At 43.9% G+C, this 18,008-nt stretch overlaps 1 protein-coding gene across 1 annotated transcript; it reads left to right on the forward strand.

Moving 5' to 3' along the window:
• Positions 1-3,052: 3,052 nt before the first annotated feature.
• Positions 3,053-15,055, forward strand: LOC135533646 (P2Y purinoceptor 2-like). Its single transcript, XM_064960942.1, has 3 exons — positions 3,053-3,256; positions 10,670-11,539; positions 13,700-15,055. Exons 2-3 carry the CDS (start codon positions 10,688-10,690, stop codon positions 13,892-13,894), a joined length of 1,047 nt encoding a protein of 348 aa, XP_064817014.1. The 5' UTR covers positions 3,053-3,256; positions 10,670-10,687; the 3' UTR covers positions 13,895-15,055.
• Positions 15,056-18,008: the final 2,953 nt, after the last annotated feature.

The raw sequence follows: 18,008 nt of genomic DNA on the forward strand, positions 1-18,008 counted from the left end.
TGGATTGGGGAAAGGTGGGGGAGTGAAAAAGGTTGAACGATGCAACATTTGGGTCATTGTACATTTGTCAATTTACTTCCACATAAAAGCCTAAAGAGATTTGTGAGCTTGCCATATCCCTGTCCCTGTCCCTGTCCTTGTCCCTGTCCCTGTCCCTGTCCCTGTCCTTGTCCTTGTCCTTGTCCCTGTCCATGTCCCTGTCCCTTACCCTGTCCCTGTCCCTTACCCTTACCCTGTCCCTGTCCCTGTCCTTGTCCCTGTCCCTTACCCTGTCCCTGTCCGTGTCCCTTACCCTGTCCCTGTCCTTGTCCCTGTCCCTTACCCTATCCCTGTCATTGTCCCTGTCCCTTACCCTGTCATTGTCCCTGTCATTGTCCCTGTCCCTTACCCTGTCATTGTCCCTGTCCCTGTCCTTGTCCCTGTCCCTTACCCTATCCCTGTCCTTGTCCCTGTCCCTTACCCTGTCCCTGTCCGTGTCCCTTACCCTGTCATTGTCCCTGTCCCTGTCCTTGTCCCTGTCCCTTACCCTATCCCTGTCATTGTCCCTGTCCCTTACCCTGTCATTGTCCCTGTCATTGTCCGTGTCCCTTACCCTGTCATTGTCCCTGTCCCTGTCCTTGTCCCTGTCCCTTACCCTGTCCCTGTCCGTGTCCCTTACCCTGTCATTGTCCCTGTCCCTGTCCTTGTCCCTGTCCCTTACCCTATCCCTGTCATTGTCCGTGTCCCTTACCCTTACCCTGTCCCTGTCCCTGTCCTTGTCCCTGTCCCTTACCCTGTCCCTGTCCGTGTCCCTTACCCTGTCATTGTCCCTGTCCTTGTCCCTGTCCCTTACCCTATCCCTGTCATTGTCCCTGTCCCTTACCCTGTCATTGTCCCTGTCATTGTCCCTGTCCCTTACCCTGTCATTGTCCCTGTCCCTGTCCCTGTCCCTTACCCTATCCCTGTCCTTGTCCCTGTCCCTTACCCTGTCCCTGTCCGTGTCCCTTACCCTGTCATTGTCCCTGTCCCTGTCCTTGTCCCTGTCCCTTACCCTATCCCTGTCATTGTCCCTGTCCCTTACCCTGTCATTGTCCCTGTCATTGTCCGTGTCCCTTACCCTGTCATTGTCCCTGTCCCTGTCCTTGTCCCTGTCCCTTACCCCATCCCTGTCATTGTCCCTGTCCCTTACCCTGTTCCTGTCATTGTCCCTGTCCCTTACCCTATCCCTGTCATTGTCCCTGTCCCTTACCCTGTCCCTGTCCTTGTCCCTGTCCCTTACCCTGTCCCTGTCATTGTCCCTGTCCCTTACCCTGTCCCTGTCATTGTCCCTGTCCCTGTCCTTGTCCCTGTCCCTTACCCTATCCCTGTCATTGTCCCTGTCCCTTACCCTGTTCCTGTCATTGTCCCTGTCCCTTACCCTATCCCTGTCATTGTCCCTGTCCCTTACCCTGTCCCTGTCCTTGTCCCTGTCCCTTACCCTGTCCCTGTCATTGTCCCTGTCCCTTACCCTGTCCCTGTCCTTGTCCCTGTCCCTTACCCTGTCCCTGTCCCTGTCCCTTACCCTGTCCCTGTCATTGTCCCTGTCCCTTACCCTGTCCCTGTCATTGTCCCTGTCCCTTACCCTGTCCCTGTCATTGTCCCTGTCCCTTACCCTGTCCCTGGCATTGTCCCTGTCCCTTACCCTGTCATTGTCCCTGTCCCTTACCCTGTCCCTTACCCTGTCATTGTCCCTGTCCCTTACCCTGTCCCTTACCCTGTCCCTGTCATTGTCCCTGTCCCTTACCCTGTCCCTGTCATTGTCCCTGTCCCTTACCCTGTCCCTTACCCTGTCCCTTACCCTGTCCCTTACCCTGTCCCTGTCCCTTACCCTGTTCCTGTCATTGTCCCCTCAATCCTTTATTATGGGGCGGCAGGGTAGCCTAGTGGTTAGAGCGTTGGACTCGTAACCAGAAGGTTGCGAGTTCAAACCCCCGAGCTGACAAGGTACAAATCTGTCGTTCTGCACCTGAACAGGCAGTTAACCCACTGTTCCCAGGCCGTCATTGAAAATAAGAATTTGTGGTTGGTTAAATAAAGGTAAAAAATAGGAAAAGGTAAAAAATAAAAAAATAAAATATTATTCATATTTCTCTGTTGAGCTGTCTGTCTGTGGAACTGTCTGTGGAACTGTCTGTCTGTGGAACTGTCTGTTGAGCTGTCTGTCTGTGGAACTGTCTGTTGAGCTGTCTGTCTGTGGAACTGTCTGTTGAGCTGTCTGTCTGTGGAACTGTCTGTGGAGCTGTCTGTCTGTTTAACTGTCTGCCTGTTGAGCTGTCTGTCTGTTGAGCTGTCTGTCTGTTGAGCTGTCTGTCTATTGAGCTGTCTGTCTGTTTAACTGTCTGCCTGTTGAGCTGTGGACAGACAGACAGACAGACAGTATCTACAGTTGAGATCTGTGAGAGAGGTTTATTATGTATTGACTTTAGACAAACATCAACTTGTATGATTATAGAGTTACAGGTACTGTACACATCTAGCAGATTCAACAGGGTGGGGGTAGTTAATATAATATTGTGAATATTAGTGATTACTAACAAATGATAGTTAACAAAGCGTATCATATAAAACAATATAATTGCCATAATTGATACATTCACATGGATCATTAACCAAACAAAGTGCATAATGAGTTTATTGAATCCGAAGGGGCAACTTGTACTTTCCAGAAGACTGAGCAGATCATAGCTAAATACTGAGCAGGTCATAGCTAAATACTGAGCAGGTCATAGCTAAATACTGAGCAGGTCATAGCTAAATACTGAGCAGGTCATAGCTAAATACTGAGCAGGTCATAGCTAAATACTAAGCAGGTCATAGCTAAATACTGAGCAGGTCATAGCTAAATACTGAGCAGGTCATAGCTAAATACTGAGCAGGTCATAGCTAAATACTGAGCAGGTACAGTAGGTACATCTTGATCATGAGTTCCATCCCTGTTTTTGTGTACAGGCTGCAGCTTGTCAAACATGTACACGCCTACTCAGGTTCAGCACCAAGCCAAATAACTGGACTGTCACACGTTCACACACGAGCATGGAGACTTTGTGTAAAGCATTCTGGGTATCACCGAGAGGAAGACGCATTCAGAGATTTACAGTAAATAGGCCTAAGCAGCAGATAGTGGCAGGTCCAAGCTCTGCAAGCTGGAGTGGTGCATCAGTAATCCAGATAGAGTCTAGTACAGGAGTTGGACATAGTTGCTGTACATATCCTTCAAGACTGAACAGCGTTTCTCACTGTGAGTAACTAGTACTGGTAATATGTGTAATGTTGCAGGACAGGAGAAGCTCTGAAGTGTTCCTTCTGCAGTGCGTAGAAGCCTTTAAAAAATGCATTGCTCTTCTTTCTGTAGAGAGAGAGAGTGTATGCTAACTTAAAAAACAACATTTTATGCAGGTTTTTCTCATTGAGATAACATCTCTTTTACAAGAGAGACCTGGTCCAATAGCAGACTCCAACTTGCTTATCTGTTAAAACTTATAGTGTAGTGTACACTCTTAGAAGAAAACCTATATAGACGTCTAACGCTGAACCTTTACTAGTCCTGTATTAACAGACCTTTACTAGTCCTGTATTAGCAGACATTTACTAGTCCTGTATTAACAGACCTTTACTAGTCCTGTATTACTAGTCCTGTATTAACAGACCTTTACTAGTCCTGTATTAGCAGACATTTACTAGTCCTGTATTAGCAGACCTTTACTAGTCCTGTATTACTAGTCCTGTATTAACAGGCCTTTACTAGTCCTGTATTAGGATACCTTTACTAGTCCTGTATTAGCAGACCTTTACTAGTCCTGTATTAGGAGACCTTTACTAGTCCTGTATTAACAGGCCTTTACTAGTCCTGTATTAACAGACCTTTACTAGTCCTGAATTAACAGACCTTTACTAGTCCTGTATTAACAGACCTTTACTAGTCCTGTATTACTAGTCCTGTATTAACAGACCTTTACTAGTCCTGTATTAACAGACCTTTACTAGTCCTGTAGTACTAGTCCTGTATTAACAGACCTTTACTAGTCCTGTATTAACAGACCTTTACTAGTCCTGAATTAACAGACCTTTACTAGTCCTGTATTAACAGACCTTTACTAGTCCTGTATTAACAGACCTTTACTAGTCCTGTATTAACAGGCATTTACTAGTCCTGTATTACTAGTCCTGTATTAACAGACCTTTACTAGTCCTGTATTACTAGTCCTGTATTAACAGACTTTTACTAGTCCTGTATTAACAGACCTTTACCAGTCCTGTATTAAAAGACCCTTACTAGTCCTGTATTGACAGACCTTTACTAGTCCTGTATTAACAGACCTTTACTAGTCCTGTATTACTAGTCCTGTATTAACAGACCTTTACTAGTCCTGTATTAACAGACCTTTACTAGTCCTGTATTACTAGTCCAGTATTAACAGACCTTTACTAGTCCTGTATTACTAGTCCTGTATTAACAGACCTTTACTAGTCCTGTATTAACAGACCTTTACTAGTCCTGTATTAACAGGCCTTTACTAGTCCTGTATTACTAGTCCTGTATTAACAGACCTTTACTAGTCCTGTATTAACAGACCTTTACTAGTCCTGTATTAATAGACCTTTACTAGTCCTGTATTAAAAGACCCTTACTAGTCCTGTATTGACAGACCTTTACTAGTCCTGTATTAACAGACCTTTACTAGTCCTGTATTACTAGTCCTGTATTAACAGACCTTTACTAGTCCTGTATTAACAGACCTTTACTAGTCCTGTATTACTAGTCCTGTATTAACAGACCTTTACTAGTCCTGTATTAACAGACCTTTACTAGTCCTGTATTAACAGGTCTTTACTAGTCCTGTATTACTAGTCCTGTATTAACAGACCTTTACTAGTCCTGTATTAGCAGACCTTTACTAGTCCTGTATTAACAGGCCTTTACTAGTCCTGTATTAACAGACCTTTACTAGTCCTGTATTAACAGACCTTTACTAGTCCTGTATTAACAGACCTTTACTAGTCCTTTATTAACAGACCTTTACTAGTCCTGTATTAACAGACCTTTACAAGTCCTGTATTAACAGACCTTTACTAGTCCTGTATTAACAGGCCTTTACTAGTCCTGTATTAACAGACCTTTACTAGTCCTGTATTAACAGACCTTTACTACTCCTGTATTAACAGACCTTTACTAGTCCTGTATTAACATACCTTTACTAGTCCTGTATTACTAGTCCTGTATTAACATACCTTTACTAGTCCTGTATTACTAGTCCTGTATTAACAGACCTTTACTAGTCCTGTATTAACAGACCTTTACTCGTCCTGTATTACTAGTCCTGTATTACTAGTCCTGTATTAACAGATCTTTACTAGTCCTGTATTACTAGTTCTGTATTAACAGACCTTTACTCGTCCTGTATTAACATACCTTTACTAGTCCTGTATTAACAGACCTTTACTAGTCCTGTATTAACAGACCTTTACTCGTCCTGTATTACTAGTCCTGTATTAACAGACCTTTACTAGTCCTGTATTACTAGTCCTGTATTAACAGGCCTTTACTAGTCCTGTATTAACAGACCTTTACTAGTCCTGTATTAACAGACCTTTACTAGTCCTGTATTACTAGTCCTGTATTAACAGACCTTTACTCGTCCTGTATTACTAGTCCTGTATTAACAGATCTTTACTAGTCCTGTATTACTAGTCCTGTATTAATAGACCTTTACTAGTCCTGTATTAGCAGACCTTTACTAGTCCTGTATTAGCAGACCTTTACTAGTCCTGTATTAGCAGACCTTTACTAGTCCTGTATTACTAGTCCTGTATTAACAGACCTTTACTAGTCCTGTATTAACAGACCTTTACTAGTCCTGTATTAGCAGTCCTTTACTAGTCCTGTATTAACAGGCCTTTACTAGTCCTGTATTAACAGACCTTTACTAGTCTTGTATTAACAGGCCTTTACTAGTCCTGTATTAACCTCTTACACTTATGGTGGCGCTATTTCATTTTTGGAAGAAAAACGTTCCCGTTTTAAACAAGATATTTTGTCACAAAAAGATGCTCGACTATGCATATAATTGCTACTGTTCGAAAGAAAACACTCTGACGTGTCCAGAAATACAAATATCTTCTCTGTGCGTGCCCTTTAACGTGAGCTTCAGGCAAAACCAAGATGACTTGGCATCCAGGAAATGACAAGGATTTTTGAGGCTCTGTCTTTCATGATCTCCTTATATGGCTGTGAACGCAAGAGGAATGAGTCTGCCCTTTCTGTCGTTTCCCCAAGGTGTCTGCAGCATTGTGACGTATTTGTAGGCAGATCGTTGGAAGATTGACCATAAGAGACCACATTTACCACGTGTCCGCCCGGTGTCCTGCGCCGAAATTGGTGCGCAAAAGTCACCTGCCAGTATTTTTCCATGGGGAACAGAGAGAGAAGCAAGCTTCCACGAACTGCATGTCAATGAAGAGATATGTGAAAAAACACCTTGAGGATTGATTCCAAACAACGTTTGCCATGTTTCGGTCGTTATTATGTAGTTAATCCGGAAAAAGTTTCACGTTGTAGGTGACTGCATTTTCGGTTCGTTTCGGTAGCCAGGCGCAATGTACAAAACGGAACGATTTCTCCTACACACAGACGCTTTCAGGAAACACTGCGCATCTGGTATGTGGCTGGGAGTCTCCTCATTGAAAACATCAGAAGCTCTTCAAAGGTAAATGATTTTATTTATTTGGTTATCTGGCTTTTGTGAAAATGTAGCGTGCTACATGCTACACAAAATGCTATGCTAGCTTTGCATACTCTTACACAAATTAGTCAATTTCTATGGTTCAAAAGCATATTTTGAAAATCTGAGATGACAGTGTTGTTAAGAAAAGGCTAAGCTTGAGAGCAAACGCATTATTTTAATTTTATTTGCGATTTTCAGAAATCGTTAACGTTGCGTTATGCTAATGAGCCTGAGGCTTAGTCACAATCCCGGATCCGGGATGGGGAGTTTCAAGATTAACAGACCTTTACTAGTCCTGTATTAAAAGGCCTTTACTAGTCCTGTATTAACAGGCCTTTACTAGTCCTGTATTAACAGACCTTTACTAGTCCTGTATTACTAGTCCTGTATTAACAGACCTTTACTAGTCCTGTATTAGGAGACCTTTACTAGTCCTGTATTAACAGACCTTTACTAGTCCTGTATTAGGAGACCTTTACTAGTCCTGTATTAACAGACCTTTACTAGTCCTGTAATAGCACACCTTTACTAGTCCTATATTACTAGTCCTGTATTAGCAGACCTTTACTAATCCTGTATTAACAGACCTTTACTAGTCCTGTATTAACAGACATTTACTAGTCCTGTATTAGGAGACCTTTACTAGTCCTGTATTAACAGACCTTTACTAGTCCTGTATTAGCACACCTTTACTAGTCCTATATTACTAGTCCTGTATTAGCAGACCTTTACTAATCCTGTATTAACAGACCTTTACTAGTCCTGTATTAACAGACATTTACTAGTCCTGTATTAACAGACCTTTACTAGTCCTGTATTACTAGTCCTGTATTAACAGACCTTTACCAGTCCTGTATTAACAGACCTTTACTAGTCCTGTATTAGCAGACCTTTACTAGTCCTGTATTAACAGACCTATACAGATGTCTGTTGGTGGAAAAGAATTGCACCACCCCCAGCCTCGATCTATGTGTGCGTGTGTCTCTGTGTTATAAAACTACTGTTACACACGCCTCTTGGAGGGGGGGAACGCCACACCCTGCTACACTCAACTCCCCGTGGAGTGAAAGAGATATGTGATTGTAGGTAAGGATGACAGAGGCAGAGATTATGACCGTTTACAGGCAATTTATTCTTCCTTTACACAGGAATTCGGGTAAAAGGGGCTGGATGGAACAAAGAAACAAAGAAAGTAAACGTTAAAGAGCCCCCTCTCCTACACACTTATTCTTAACGCCACCTGGCGCGCTAACCACAATACAGGGGGTGGCCTGCCCAGGTCTTACCTAGTGGCATAGACAGAGTACCTTCCACGGGTACATGTATGCCCACAGGCCTCTTGCCTAAACACTCCCATGGTGCCTTCCCCTCCCCCAGGGAACAAAAACAGAATAATTACTCATGTAAAGGGAACAATTTCAATAATCAAAAACACTGAGTCCTATTGGCACAGACATACCTTAGTAGTAGTGGCTACAAATACTTTCAACAAAACTGTCTCTGTGTAACAACCACCACAGCACATCCAATAAGCTCTCTCTCTGTGTAACAACCACCACAGCACATCCAATAAGCTCTCTCTCTGTGTAACAACCACCACAGCACATCCAATAAGCTCTCTCTGTGTAACAACCACCACAGCACATCCAATAAGCTCTCTCTCTGAGTAACAACCACCACAGCACATCCAATAAGCTCTCTCTCTGAGTAACAACCACCACAGCACATCCAATAAGCTCTCTCTCTGAGTAACAACCACCACAGCACATCCAATAAGCTCTCTCTCTGTGTAACAACCACCACAGCACATCCAATAAGCTCTCTCTCTCAGTAACAACCACCACAGCACATCCAATAAGCTCTCTCTCTGTGTAACAACCACCACAGCACATCCAATAAGCTCTCTCTCTGAGTCACAACCACCACAGCACATCCAATAAGCTCTCTCTGTGTAACAACCACCACAGCACATCCAATAATCTCTCTCTCTGAGTAACAACCACAACAGCACATCCAATAAGCTCTCTCTCTGTGTAACAACCACCACAGCACATCCAATAAGCTCTCTCTCTGAGTAACAACCACCACAGCACATCCAATAAGCTCTCTCTCTGAGTAACAACCACCACAGCACATCCAATAAGCTCTCTCTCTGAGTAACAACCACCACAGCACATCCAATAAGCTCTCTCTCTGAGTAACAACCACCACAGCACATCCAATAAGCTCTCTGAGTAACAACCACCACAGCACATCCAATAAGCTCTCTCTCTGAGTAACAACCACCACAGCACATCCAATAAGCTCTCTCTCTGAGTAACAACCACCACAGCACATCCAATAAGCTCTCTCTCTGAGTAACAACCACCACAGCACATCCAATAAGCTCTCTCTCTGAGTCACAACCACCACAGCACATCCAATAAGCTCTCTGAGTAACAACCACCACAGCACATCCAATAAGCTCTCTCTCCTAACAAAGGTACTCTGGCTTTTCAAGCTGCCGGCAGGAGTCGGTAATTGCCGACAGCTGTATCCCCTAACAAGAGGGCGGGATCAATGCGCCAATCTGCAATGGGGCTGACCAATCAGCTGCTTGGGGAATCCAGGAAGCCATTTCCTGAAATACACACATACATATACACAAACCCACAACACAGAAACTGGGGAACCTAACAATACATTCATGCTGATGTGTTGCTGTACCATGCCATGTCTATTTCTCTGTGTTATCATTAAGGTTGCAAAGCTACCAACTTTACCAGAATCTTCAGTAATTGTGGTAATTAACAGAAAAGCTATAGTAATCTATCGTAACTTTGGTATTTTATACTTGAATAACTTAAGAAAATGTATTCATATATAGTATTCATTTATTATATCTGTGTCCATATTGTTCATGAGGTTCTAGTAGACAGACCATATGGTACAAGAGAAAATGGCCTAATTAATGACAGAAGCATCTAATCAACAATGGCATTATTTTGTATTAACTCTGTAACTCTTATAACTATTGACTTTACTCACAACTACCATCAGCTTGACCCAAAACATTGACAACAAATATATACTGACATAGTCAAATAAAGCAAAGTTTGTCAAAAATAAATATGAAGGATATTTCATGCTGAAACCCTAATGTTAAACAGCAGTGGTATTCACTAAGTTGACAGTTTATATTTAGGATGTTTTACAGTTTTGTCATTGTATATCTTATTTTAAAATCATCTTATTTATTTCATATATTTTACATAAAATCCTTGAAAGATATCAAAACTCTGGGAGTTTACTGGTAAACTTTGAAAGTTTTCAGTGATATACCTTTCTCTTGCAACCTTCCATGCTCGGAACCTGTGACAATAGGACAATAACTTCCTGATGAATCATTAACTTAACGTTCAAAGTGCTCTCTGTGGGATCCAAACCTGTTGGAACAGCTATAACATCTATCACTATCTAAGGAAAAAACATCCAACTTCCTCCACTCCAACCCTCTCTTAACTTGGACTCGTAAGGGGATTGAGGAAAGATACAAACGAAGGAATTATGGGTATTATGTCAAAATGAGCTTCTGCTTCCAGCATGTGCCTTCATGCATGCGTAGTTGTTGTGAATTTGTTAGATTACTTGTTAGATATTACTGCATTGTCGGAACTAGAAGCACAAGCATTTCGCTCCACTCGCATTAACATCTGCTAACCATGTGTATGTGACCAATACAATTTGAAGTCAACAGAGACATTGGTACTCCTTTAGCTTTACTGTGGAGTGTTATACAAGTGGCTAGTACAGTTGATATTTACTATCACACTTGTCTCCTCTCTCTCATTCTGTATGTGGGTGTGTGGGTGTGTGGGCGTGTGGGTGTGTGGGCGTGTGGGTGTGTGGGCGTGTGGGTGCATATTAGTTAACATCTGTATCCTCCTCAGATCTGTTTATGAACAAAGATGGCTACCTTCGCCAACCACTCAACAAATGAGAGCAGCGGGCACAGCTGGCGCTGTCAATTCAAGGAGGACTTCAAGTACATCCTGCTTCCTGTCAGCTACACTCTGGTCTTCGTGATTGGCCTAGCCCTGAATGTCACGGCCATGTACGTGATCCTGTTCCGTACAAAACGCTGGAAGCCCTCCACGGTGTACATGTTCAACCTGACAGTGTGCGACACCCTCTACATCCTCACCCTACCCTTCCTAATCTACTACTACGCCGACGAGAACGACTGGCCCTTCAGCGAACCGTTCTGCAAACTCATCCGCTTCCTGTTCTACGCTAACCTCTACGGTTCCATCCTGTTCCTGTGCTGCATTAGCCTGCACCGCTTCCTGGGTGTGTGCTACCCGATGAGGTCACTGAGCTGGGTCAGCTCCCGGAGAGCCCGGCTGGTGTCTGCGGCGGTGTGGGCGTGTGTGTTGATGTGCCAGGCTCCCGTGCTCTACTTCTCACGCACCAGGGACGAGGGGACAGAGAGGGTGTGTTTCGACACGTCCAGTCCAGAGTTATTTCATGACTTCCTGGTGTACAGCTCGGTGGTGTCTGTCCTGATGTTTGCCTTCCCTTTCATGGTGGTGATGGTGTGCTATGGACTGATGGTGAGGAAGCTTCTGGAGCCCACCTGGGGGGCAGGAGGGAGCCAGTCGAGGGGAGTCGGGGGGCTCGCTGCTCATCGCTCCAAACAGAAGTCTGTGAAGATGATAATCATCGTGTTAGCAGTGTTCATGCTGTGTTTCCTACCCTTCCACCTGACCAGAAGTCTGTACTACTCCCTCAGATACCTGGAGCAGATGGATCCCTCCCAGGTACAGTACCACAACCACTGGAATCCTACGCTTTTAATGGCTCTGCCTGGCTTCACCTTTCACCCTAGATGCAGGAGTCTGGCTCTAGGTAGCGCTCCCTGTCACCCTAGATGCTGGAGTCTGGCTCCAGGTAGCTCTCCCAGTCACCCTAGATGCTGGAGTCTGGCTCTAGGTAGCTCTCCCTGTCACCCTAGATGCTGGAGTCTGGCTCCAGGTAGCTCTCCCTGTCACCCAAGATGCAGGAGTCTGGCTCTAGGTAGCTCTCCCAGTCACCCAAGATGCTGGAGTCTGGCTCCAGGTAGCTCTCCCTTTCACCCAAGATGCTGGAGTCTGGCTCCAGGTAGCTCTCCCTGTCACCCAAGATGCTGGAGTCTGGCTCCAGGTAGCTCTCCCTGTCACCCAACATGCTGGAGTCTGGCTCCAGGTAGCTCACCCTGTCACCCAAGATGCTGGAGTCTGGCTCCAGGTAGCTCTCCCTTTCACCCAAGATGCTGGAGTCTGGCTCCAGGTAGCTCTCCCTTTCACCCAAGATGCTGGAGTCTGGCTCCAGGTAGCTCACCCTGTCACCCAAGATGCTGGAGTCTGGCTCCAGGTAGCTCACCCTGTCACCCAAGATGCTGGAGTCTGGCTCCAGGTAGCTCTCCCTTTCACCCAAGATGCTGGAGTCTGGCTCCAGGTAGCTCTCCCTTTCACCCAAGATGCTGGAGTCTGGCTCCAGGTAGCTCTCCCTGTCACCCAAGATGCTGGAGTCTGGCTCCAGGTAGCTCTCCCTGTCACCCAAGATGCTGGAGTCTGGCTCCAGGTAGCTCTTCCTGTCCCTATTTATCGGTAAATAGCCCACCCAATTTTACCTACCTCATCTCCATACTGTTTTTATTTATTTACTTTTCTGCTCTTTTGCACATCAATATCTCTACCTGTACATGACCATTTGATAATTTATCACTCCAGTGTTAATCTGCAAAATTGTAATTATTTGCCTACCTCCTCATGCCTTTTGCACACAATGTATATAGACCATTTTTTTCTACTGTGTTATTGACTTGTTTATTGTTTACTCAATGTGTAACTCTGTGTTGTCTCTTCACACTGCTATGCTTTATCTTGGCCAGGTTGCAGTTGCAAATGAGAACTTGTTCTCAACTAGACTACCTGGTTAAATAAAGGTGAAATAAAAAATAAATAAAAATAAAACCCAAGATGCAGGAGTCTGGCTCTAGGTAGCTCTCCCTGTCACCCAAGATGCTGGAGTCTGGCTCCAGGTAGCTCTCCCTGTCACCCAAGATGCTGGAGTCTGGCTCCAGGTAGCTCACCCTGTCACCCAAGATGCTGGAGTCTGGCTCCAGGTAGCTCACCCTGTCACCCAAGATGCTGGAGTCTGGCTCCAGGTAGCTCTCCCTTTCACCCAAGATGCTGGAGTCTGGCTCCAGGTAGCTCACCCTGTCACCCAAGATGCTGGAGTTCCAGGTAGCTCAGGCTCAATTTAACCACTGCTATTATGATTGTTGTTGTTGATATTGTCATTATCCTTGTATAGGCTGGGATTCAAAGGTCATTGACATTTAAATGTAATTTCCACTACGGAGACGACAACTGCAGCATTGAACTTATGATCTATGCGAGCCCGGTAACATTGCCTTTAAAGAGCCACTGAACATACCGATTGGCATGTAAAGGAATCTAAGATAATTCAAGAAATCTGTCATCGATGCCACATAGGTTGTTTTCAAAGGGATGCCACATAGGTTGTTTTCAAAGGGATGCCTCATGGGTCGTTTTCAAAGGGATGCCTCATGGGTCGTTTTCAAAGGGATGCCTCATGGGTCGTTTTCAAATGGATGTGTCATAGGTTGTTTTCAAAGGGATGCCTCATGGGTCGTTTTCAAATGGATGCCTCATAGGTTGTTTTCAAAGGGATGCCTCATAGGTTGTTTTCAAAGGGTTGCCTCATGGGTCGTTTTCAAAGGGATGCCTCATGGGTCGTTTTCAAAGGGATGCCTCATGGGTCGTTTTCAAATGGATGTGTCATAGGTTGTTTTCAAAGGGATTTGCTGCTTTTTAAAGGCAGTTGCTCTTTAAAAGGCACATTGTCAACAGAATTATAAGGGTTGAATCCCGGCCTTAATGTTTAAATCATTAAGAGTTTTTATTCATCCCCAGGTGAGCTGTGAGCTGCTGAAGGTGTCCAGCATGGCCTATAAGGTGACACGCCCCCTGGCCAGCGCCAACAGCTGTGTGGATCCCATCCTCTACTTCATGGCTGGACAGGGTTTCCGTAGCAACTTCACTAACAGAAGCAGGGCATCACCAATGAAACCAGGAAGCGTGACGCCGGCACTCTCAACGCAGCTCTGACCGACAGGAAGATCAATCTATTATCTGAATAGCTATGGAACACAGTGTGTATTCCATTGGAATGGAGAGAACACAGTTGGACAAAGACACTGGATGGATGATTTGACCATGCTGGTCATTTATGAACATTTGAACATCTTGGCCATGGGGCAGAACAGACAGCAAGGAGTCATCATGTCAGGTAGTCCTGGGGCATGGTCCTAGGGCTCAGGTCCTCCGAGAGAAAGAAAGAGAATTAGAGAGAGCATATGTGGGGTGGCCAGTCCTCTTCCGGCTGGAGATTATAACAGAACATGGCCAAGATGTTCAAATGTTCATAAATGACCAGCATGGTCGAATAATAATAAGGTAGAACAGTTGAAACTGGAGCAGCAGCACGGCCAGGTGGACTGGAGACAGCAAGGAGTCATCATATCAGGTAGTCCTGGGGCATGGTCCTAGGGCTCAGGTCCTCCGAGAGAGAGAAGGAGAGAATTAAAGAACGCACACTTAGATTCACACAGGACACCGAATTGGACAGGAGAAGTACTCCAGATATAACAAACTGACTCCAGCCCCCCGACACATAAACTACTGCAGCATAAATACTGGAGGCTGAGACATATACAGAATGGTCCTGTATATGGCTCCATCCATCTTCCCATCAATTTTAACCATCTTCCCTGTCCCTGCTGAAGAAAAGCAGGCCCAAACCATGATGCTGCCACCACCATGTTTGACAGTGGGGATGGTGTGGTCAGGGTGATGAGCTGTGTTGCTTTTACACCAAACATAACGTTTTGCATTGTTGCCAAAAAGTTCCATTTTGGTTTCATCTGACCAGAGCACCTTCTTCCACATGTTTGGTATGTCTCCCAGGTGGCTTGTGGCAAACTTTAAACAACACTTTTTATGGATATCTTTAAGAAATGGTTTTCTTCTTGCCACTTCCATAAAGGACAGATTTGTGCAATATACAACTGATTGTTGTCCTATGGACAGAGTCTCCCACCTCAGCTGTAGATCTCTGCAGTTCATCCAGAGTGATCATGGGCCTCTTGGCTGCATCTCTGATCAGTCTTCTCCTTGTATGAGCTGAAAGTTTAGAGCGACGGCCAGGTCTTGGTAGATTTGCAGTGGTCTGATACTCCTTCCATTTCAATATTATCTCTTGCACAGTGCTCCTTGGGATGTTTAAAGCTTGGGAAATATTTTTGTATCCAAATCCGGCTTTAAACTTCTTCACAACAGTATCTCGGACCTGCCTGGTGTGTTCCTTGTTCTTCATGATGCTCTCTGCGCTTTTAACGGACCTCTGAGACTATCACAGTGCAGGTGCATTTATACGGAGACTTGATTACACACAGGTGGATTGTATTTATCATCATTAGTCATTTAGGTCAACATTGGATCATTCAGAGATCCTCACTGAACTTCTGGAGAGAGTTTGCTGCACTGAAAGTAAAGGGGCTGAATAATTTTGCACGCCCAATTTTTCAGTTTTTGATTTGTTAAAAAAGTTTGAAATATCCATTAAATGTCGTTCCACTTCATGATTGTGTCCCACTTGTTGTTGATTCTTCACAAAAAATACAGTTTTATATCTTTATGTTTGAAGCCTGAAATGTGGCAAAAGGTCAAGGGGGCCGAATACTTTCGCAAGGCACTGTATCAGCTGATGTAAGAAGGTCTATATAAACACATTTGATTTGATGACTGGCTCCTTTGAACTGAATAGCATTATCCGATAGGGATCGGATGACCCATAGAGATCCTACTATTCCTAATTCTATGGGATGACGACGGTTTGAAAGAGAATGAACGGTGGCAAACAAAGTGGGCATATTTTATTGAACGTTTTATCCCTGACTGGTAAATAACGGGAGATTTTTTTAATTTTACCAGGCAAGTCAGTTAAGAACAAATTCTTATTTTCAATGACGGCCCAGGAACAGTGGGTTAACTGCCTGTTCAGGGGCAGAACGACAGATTTGTACCTTGTCAGCTCGGGGATTCGAACTTGCAACCTTTTAGTTACTAGCCCAACGCTCTAACCACTAGGCTACCCTGCACATACAATAGAAATACCAGACGTATTACTTGAAAGTGAGAGGGGTATACAGTAACACATTGATTGAAATGTGACTTAGCTTCCTTAGCTAACGGTAGAGAGAAATACACTGGTTGATGCTGACAGTGTAGAGAGCACATATGCTGTAAAAACATGATAGTGATGTTAGTGATATTCTAATCACTATTGTAATCACAATAGACAGTTATTATATCTTTAGGGGCCACTGATTGTAGTGTATCTAACAAACCTATCTTCAGAAATGCATACACCACACACAGACTGTAAGTCAGTCTGAAGAGGACCTCCTCTTGAGGGCTGTCAGAGAAAGAGGTTCAGGCCCAGGCATGACTTGGACAGGTTCTAGGGTGTGTCTGGAAAATCATGAATTAACATCCCAAAGACACACAGATGATGCTGGATATAATCCAGATAGTTTTATAGAAGCAACACAGGCTCACTGCTGGCACGACCACAAATTACAGAGAAAAAAACTCATGCTTAAACAAAGCTACCTGTAATTTACCAAAGTTATCAGAATCTTCAGTCATTTAGGTAATTAACAAAAAATCTATAGCAATCTATCATAACTTTGGTAATTTATACTTGAATAACTTAACATTTTTTACCCATATATAGTATTCTGTTTTATATACAGTACCAGTCAAAAGTTTAGAAAACCTACTCATTCAATGGGTTTTCTTAATTTCTACTATTTTCTACAAGGTAGAATAATAGTGAAGACATCAAAACTATGAAATAACACATATGGAATCATGTAGCAACCCAAAAAATGTTAAACAAATTAAACAAAATCCAACAAATCATGGCTGCTTTTCTGTCACTCTGCGGTCCAACTCATCCCAAACCATCTCAAGTGAGTTGAGGTCAGGTGATTGTAGAGGCCAGGTCATCTGATGCAGCACTCCATCACTCTCCTTCTCAGTCTGGAGGTGTGTTGGGTAATTGTCCTGTTGAAGAACAAATGATCATCCCACTAAGAGCAAACTAGATGGGATGGCGTATCACTGCAGAATGCTGTGGTAGCCATGCTGGGTAAGTGTGCCTTGAATTCTAAATAAATCACATACAGTGTCACCAGCAAAGCACCAACACACCATCACACCTCCTCCTCCATGCTTCACGGTGGGAACCACACTTGCGGAGATCATCCGTTCACCTACTTTGCGTCTCACAAAGACACGGAGGTTGGAACCAAAAGTCTCAAATTTGGACTCAGTAGACCAAAGGACAGATTTCCACCGGTCTAATGTCCATTGCTCGTGTTTCTTGGCCCAAGCAAGTCTCTTCTTCTTATTAGTGTCCTTTAGTAGCGTTTTCTTTTCCAACAATTCAACCATGAAGGCCTGATTCACGCAGTCTGAACAGTTGATGTTGAGATGTGTCTGTTACTTGAACTCTGTGAAGCATTTATTTGGGCTGCAATTTCTGAGGTGCAGATAACTGTAATAAAAGTATCCTCTGCAGCAAAGTGATTACACGTGGTCTGTGGTTTGAGGCCGGTTGGACGTACTGCCATATTCTCTAAAACCACGTTGGAGAAATTATCATTAAATTCTATTGCAACATCTCTGGTGGACATTCATGGTCAGCCTGCCAATTGTGTGACAAATTTGCACATTTTAGAGTGGCCTTTTATTGTCTCTGCACAAGGTGCATCTGTGTAATTATCATGATGTTTACTCAGCTTCTTGATATGCCACACCTGTCAGGTGGATGGATTATCTTGGCAAAGGATAAATGCTCAATAACAGGTATGTAAATTTATGCACATGTGAGAGAAAAAAGCTTTTTGTGCGTGTGGAACATTTCTGGTATCTTCTATTTCAGGTCATGAAATATGGGACCAACACTTTACGTGTTGCGTTTAGATTTTTGTTCAGTGTATTTATTTGTGCGAAGATTTCCCGTACTGCACTAGAGGGCACCAAAGGCTCACTTAACATTCACCTGTCAACGTATTTAACATCCTGTCAATTTTCTGTGCTGATAGTGGATCAATGTTTGTCAACATCATCCATGACATAATCAATGTTTGTCGAC

This window comes from Oncorhynchus masou, unplaced genomic scaffold (genome assembly GCF_036934945.1).
Source record: "Oncorhynchus masou masou isolate Uvic2021 unplaced genomic scaffold, UVic_Omas_1.1 unplaced_scaffold_2552, whole genome shotgun sequence".
NCBI classification, from domain to species: domain Eukaryota; kingdom Metazoa; phylum Chordata; class Actinopteri; order Salmoniformes; family Salmonidae; genus Oncorhynchus; species Oncorhynchus masou.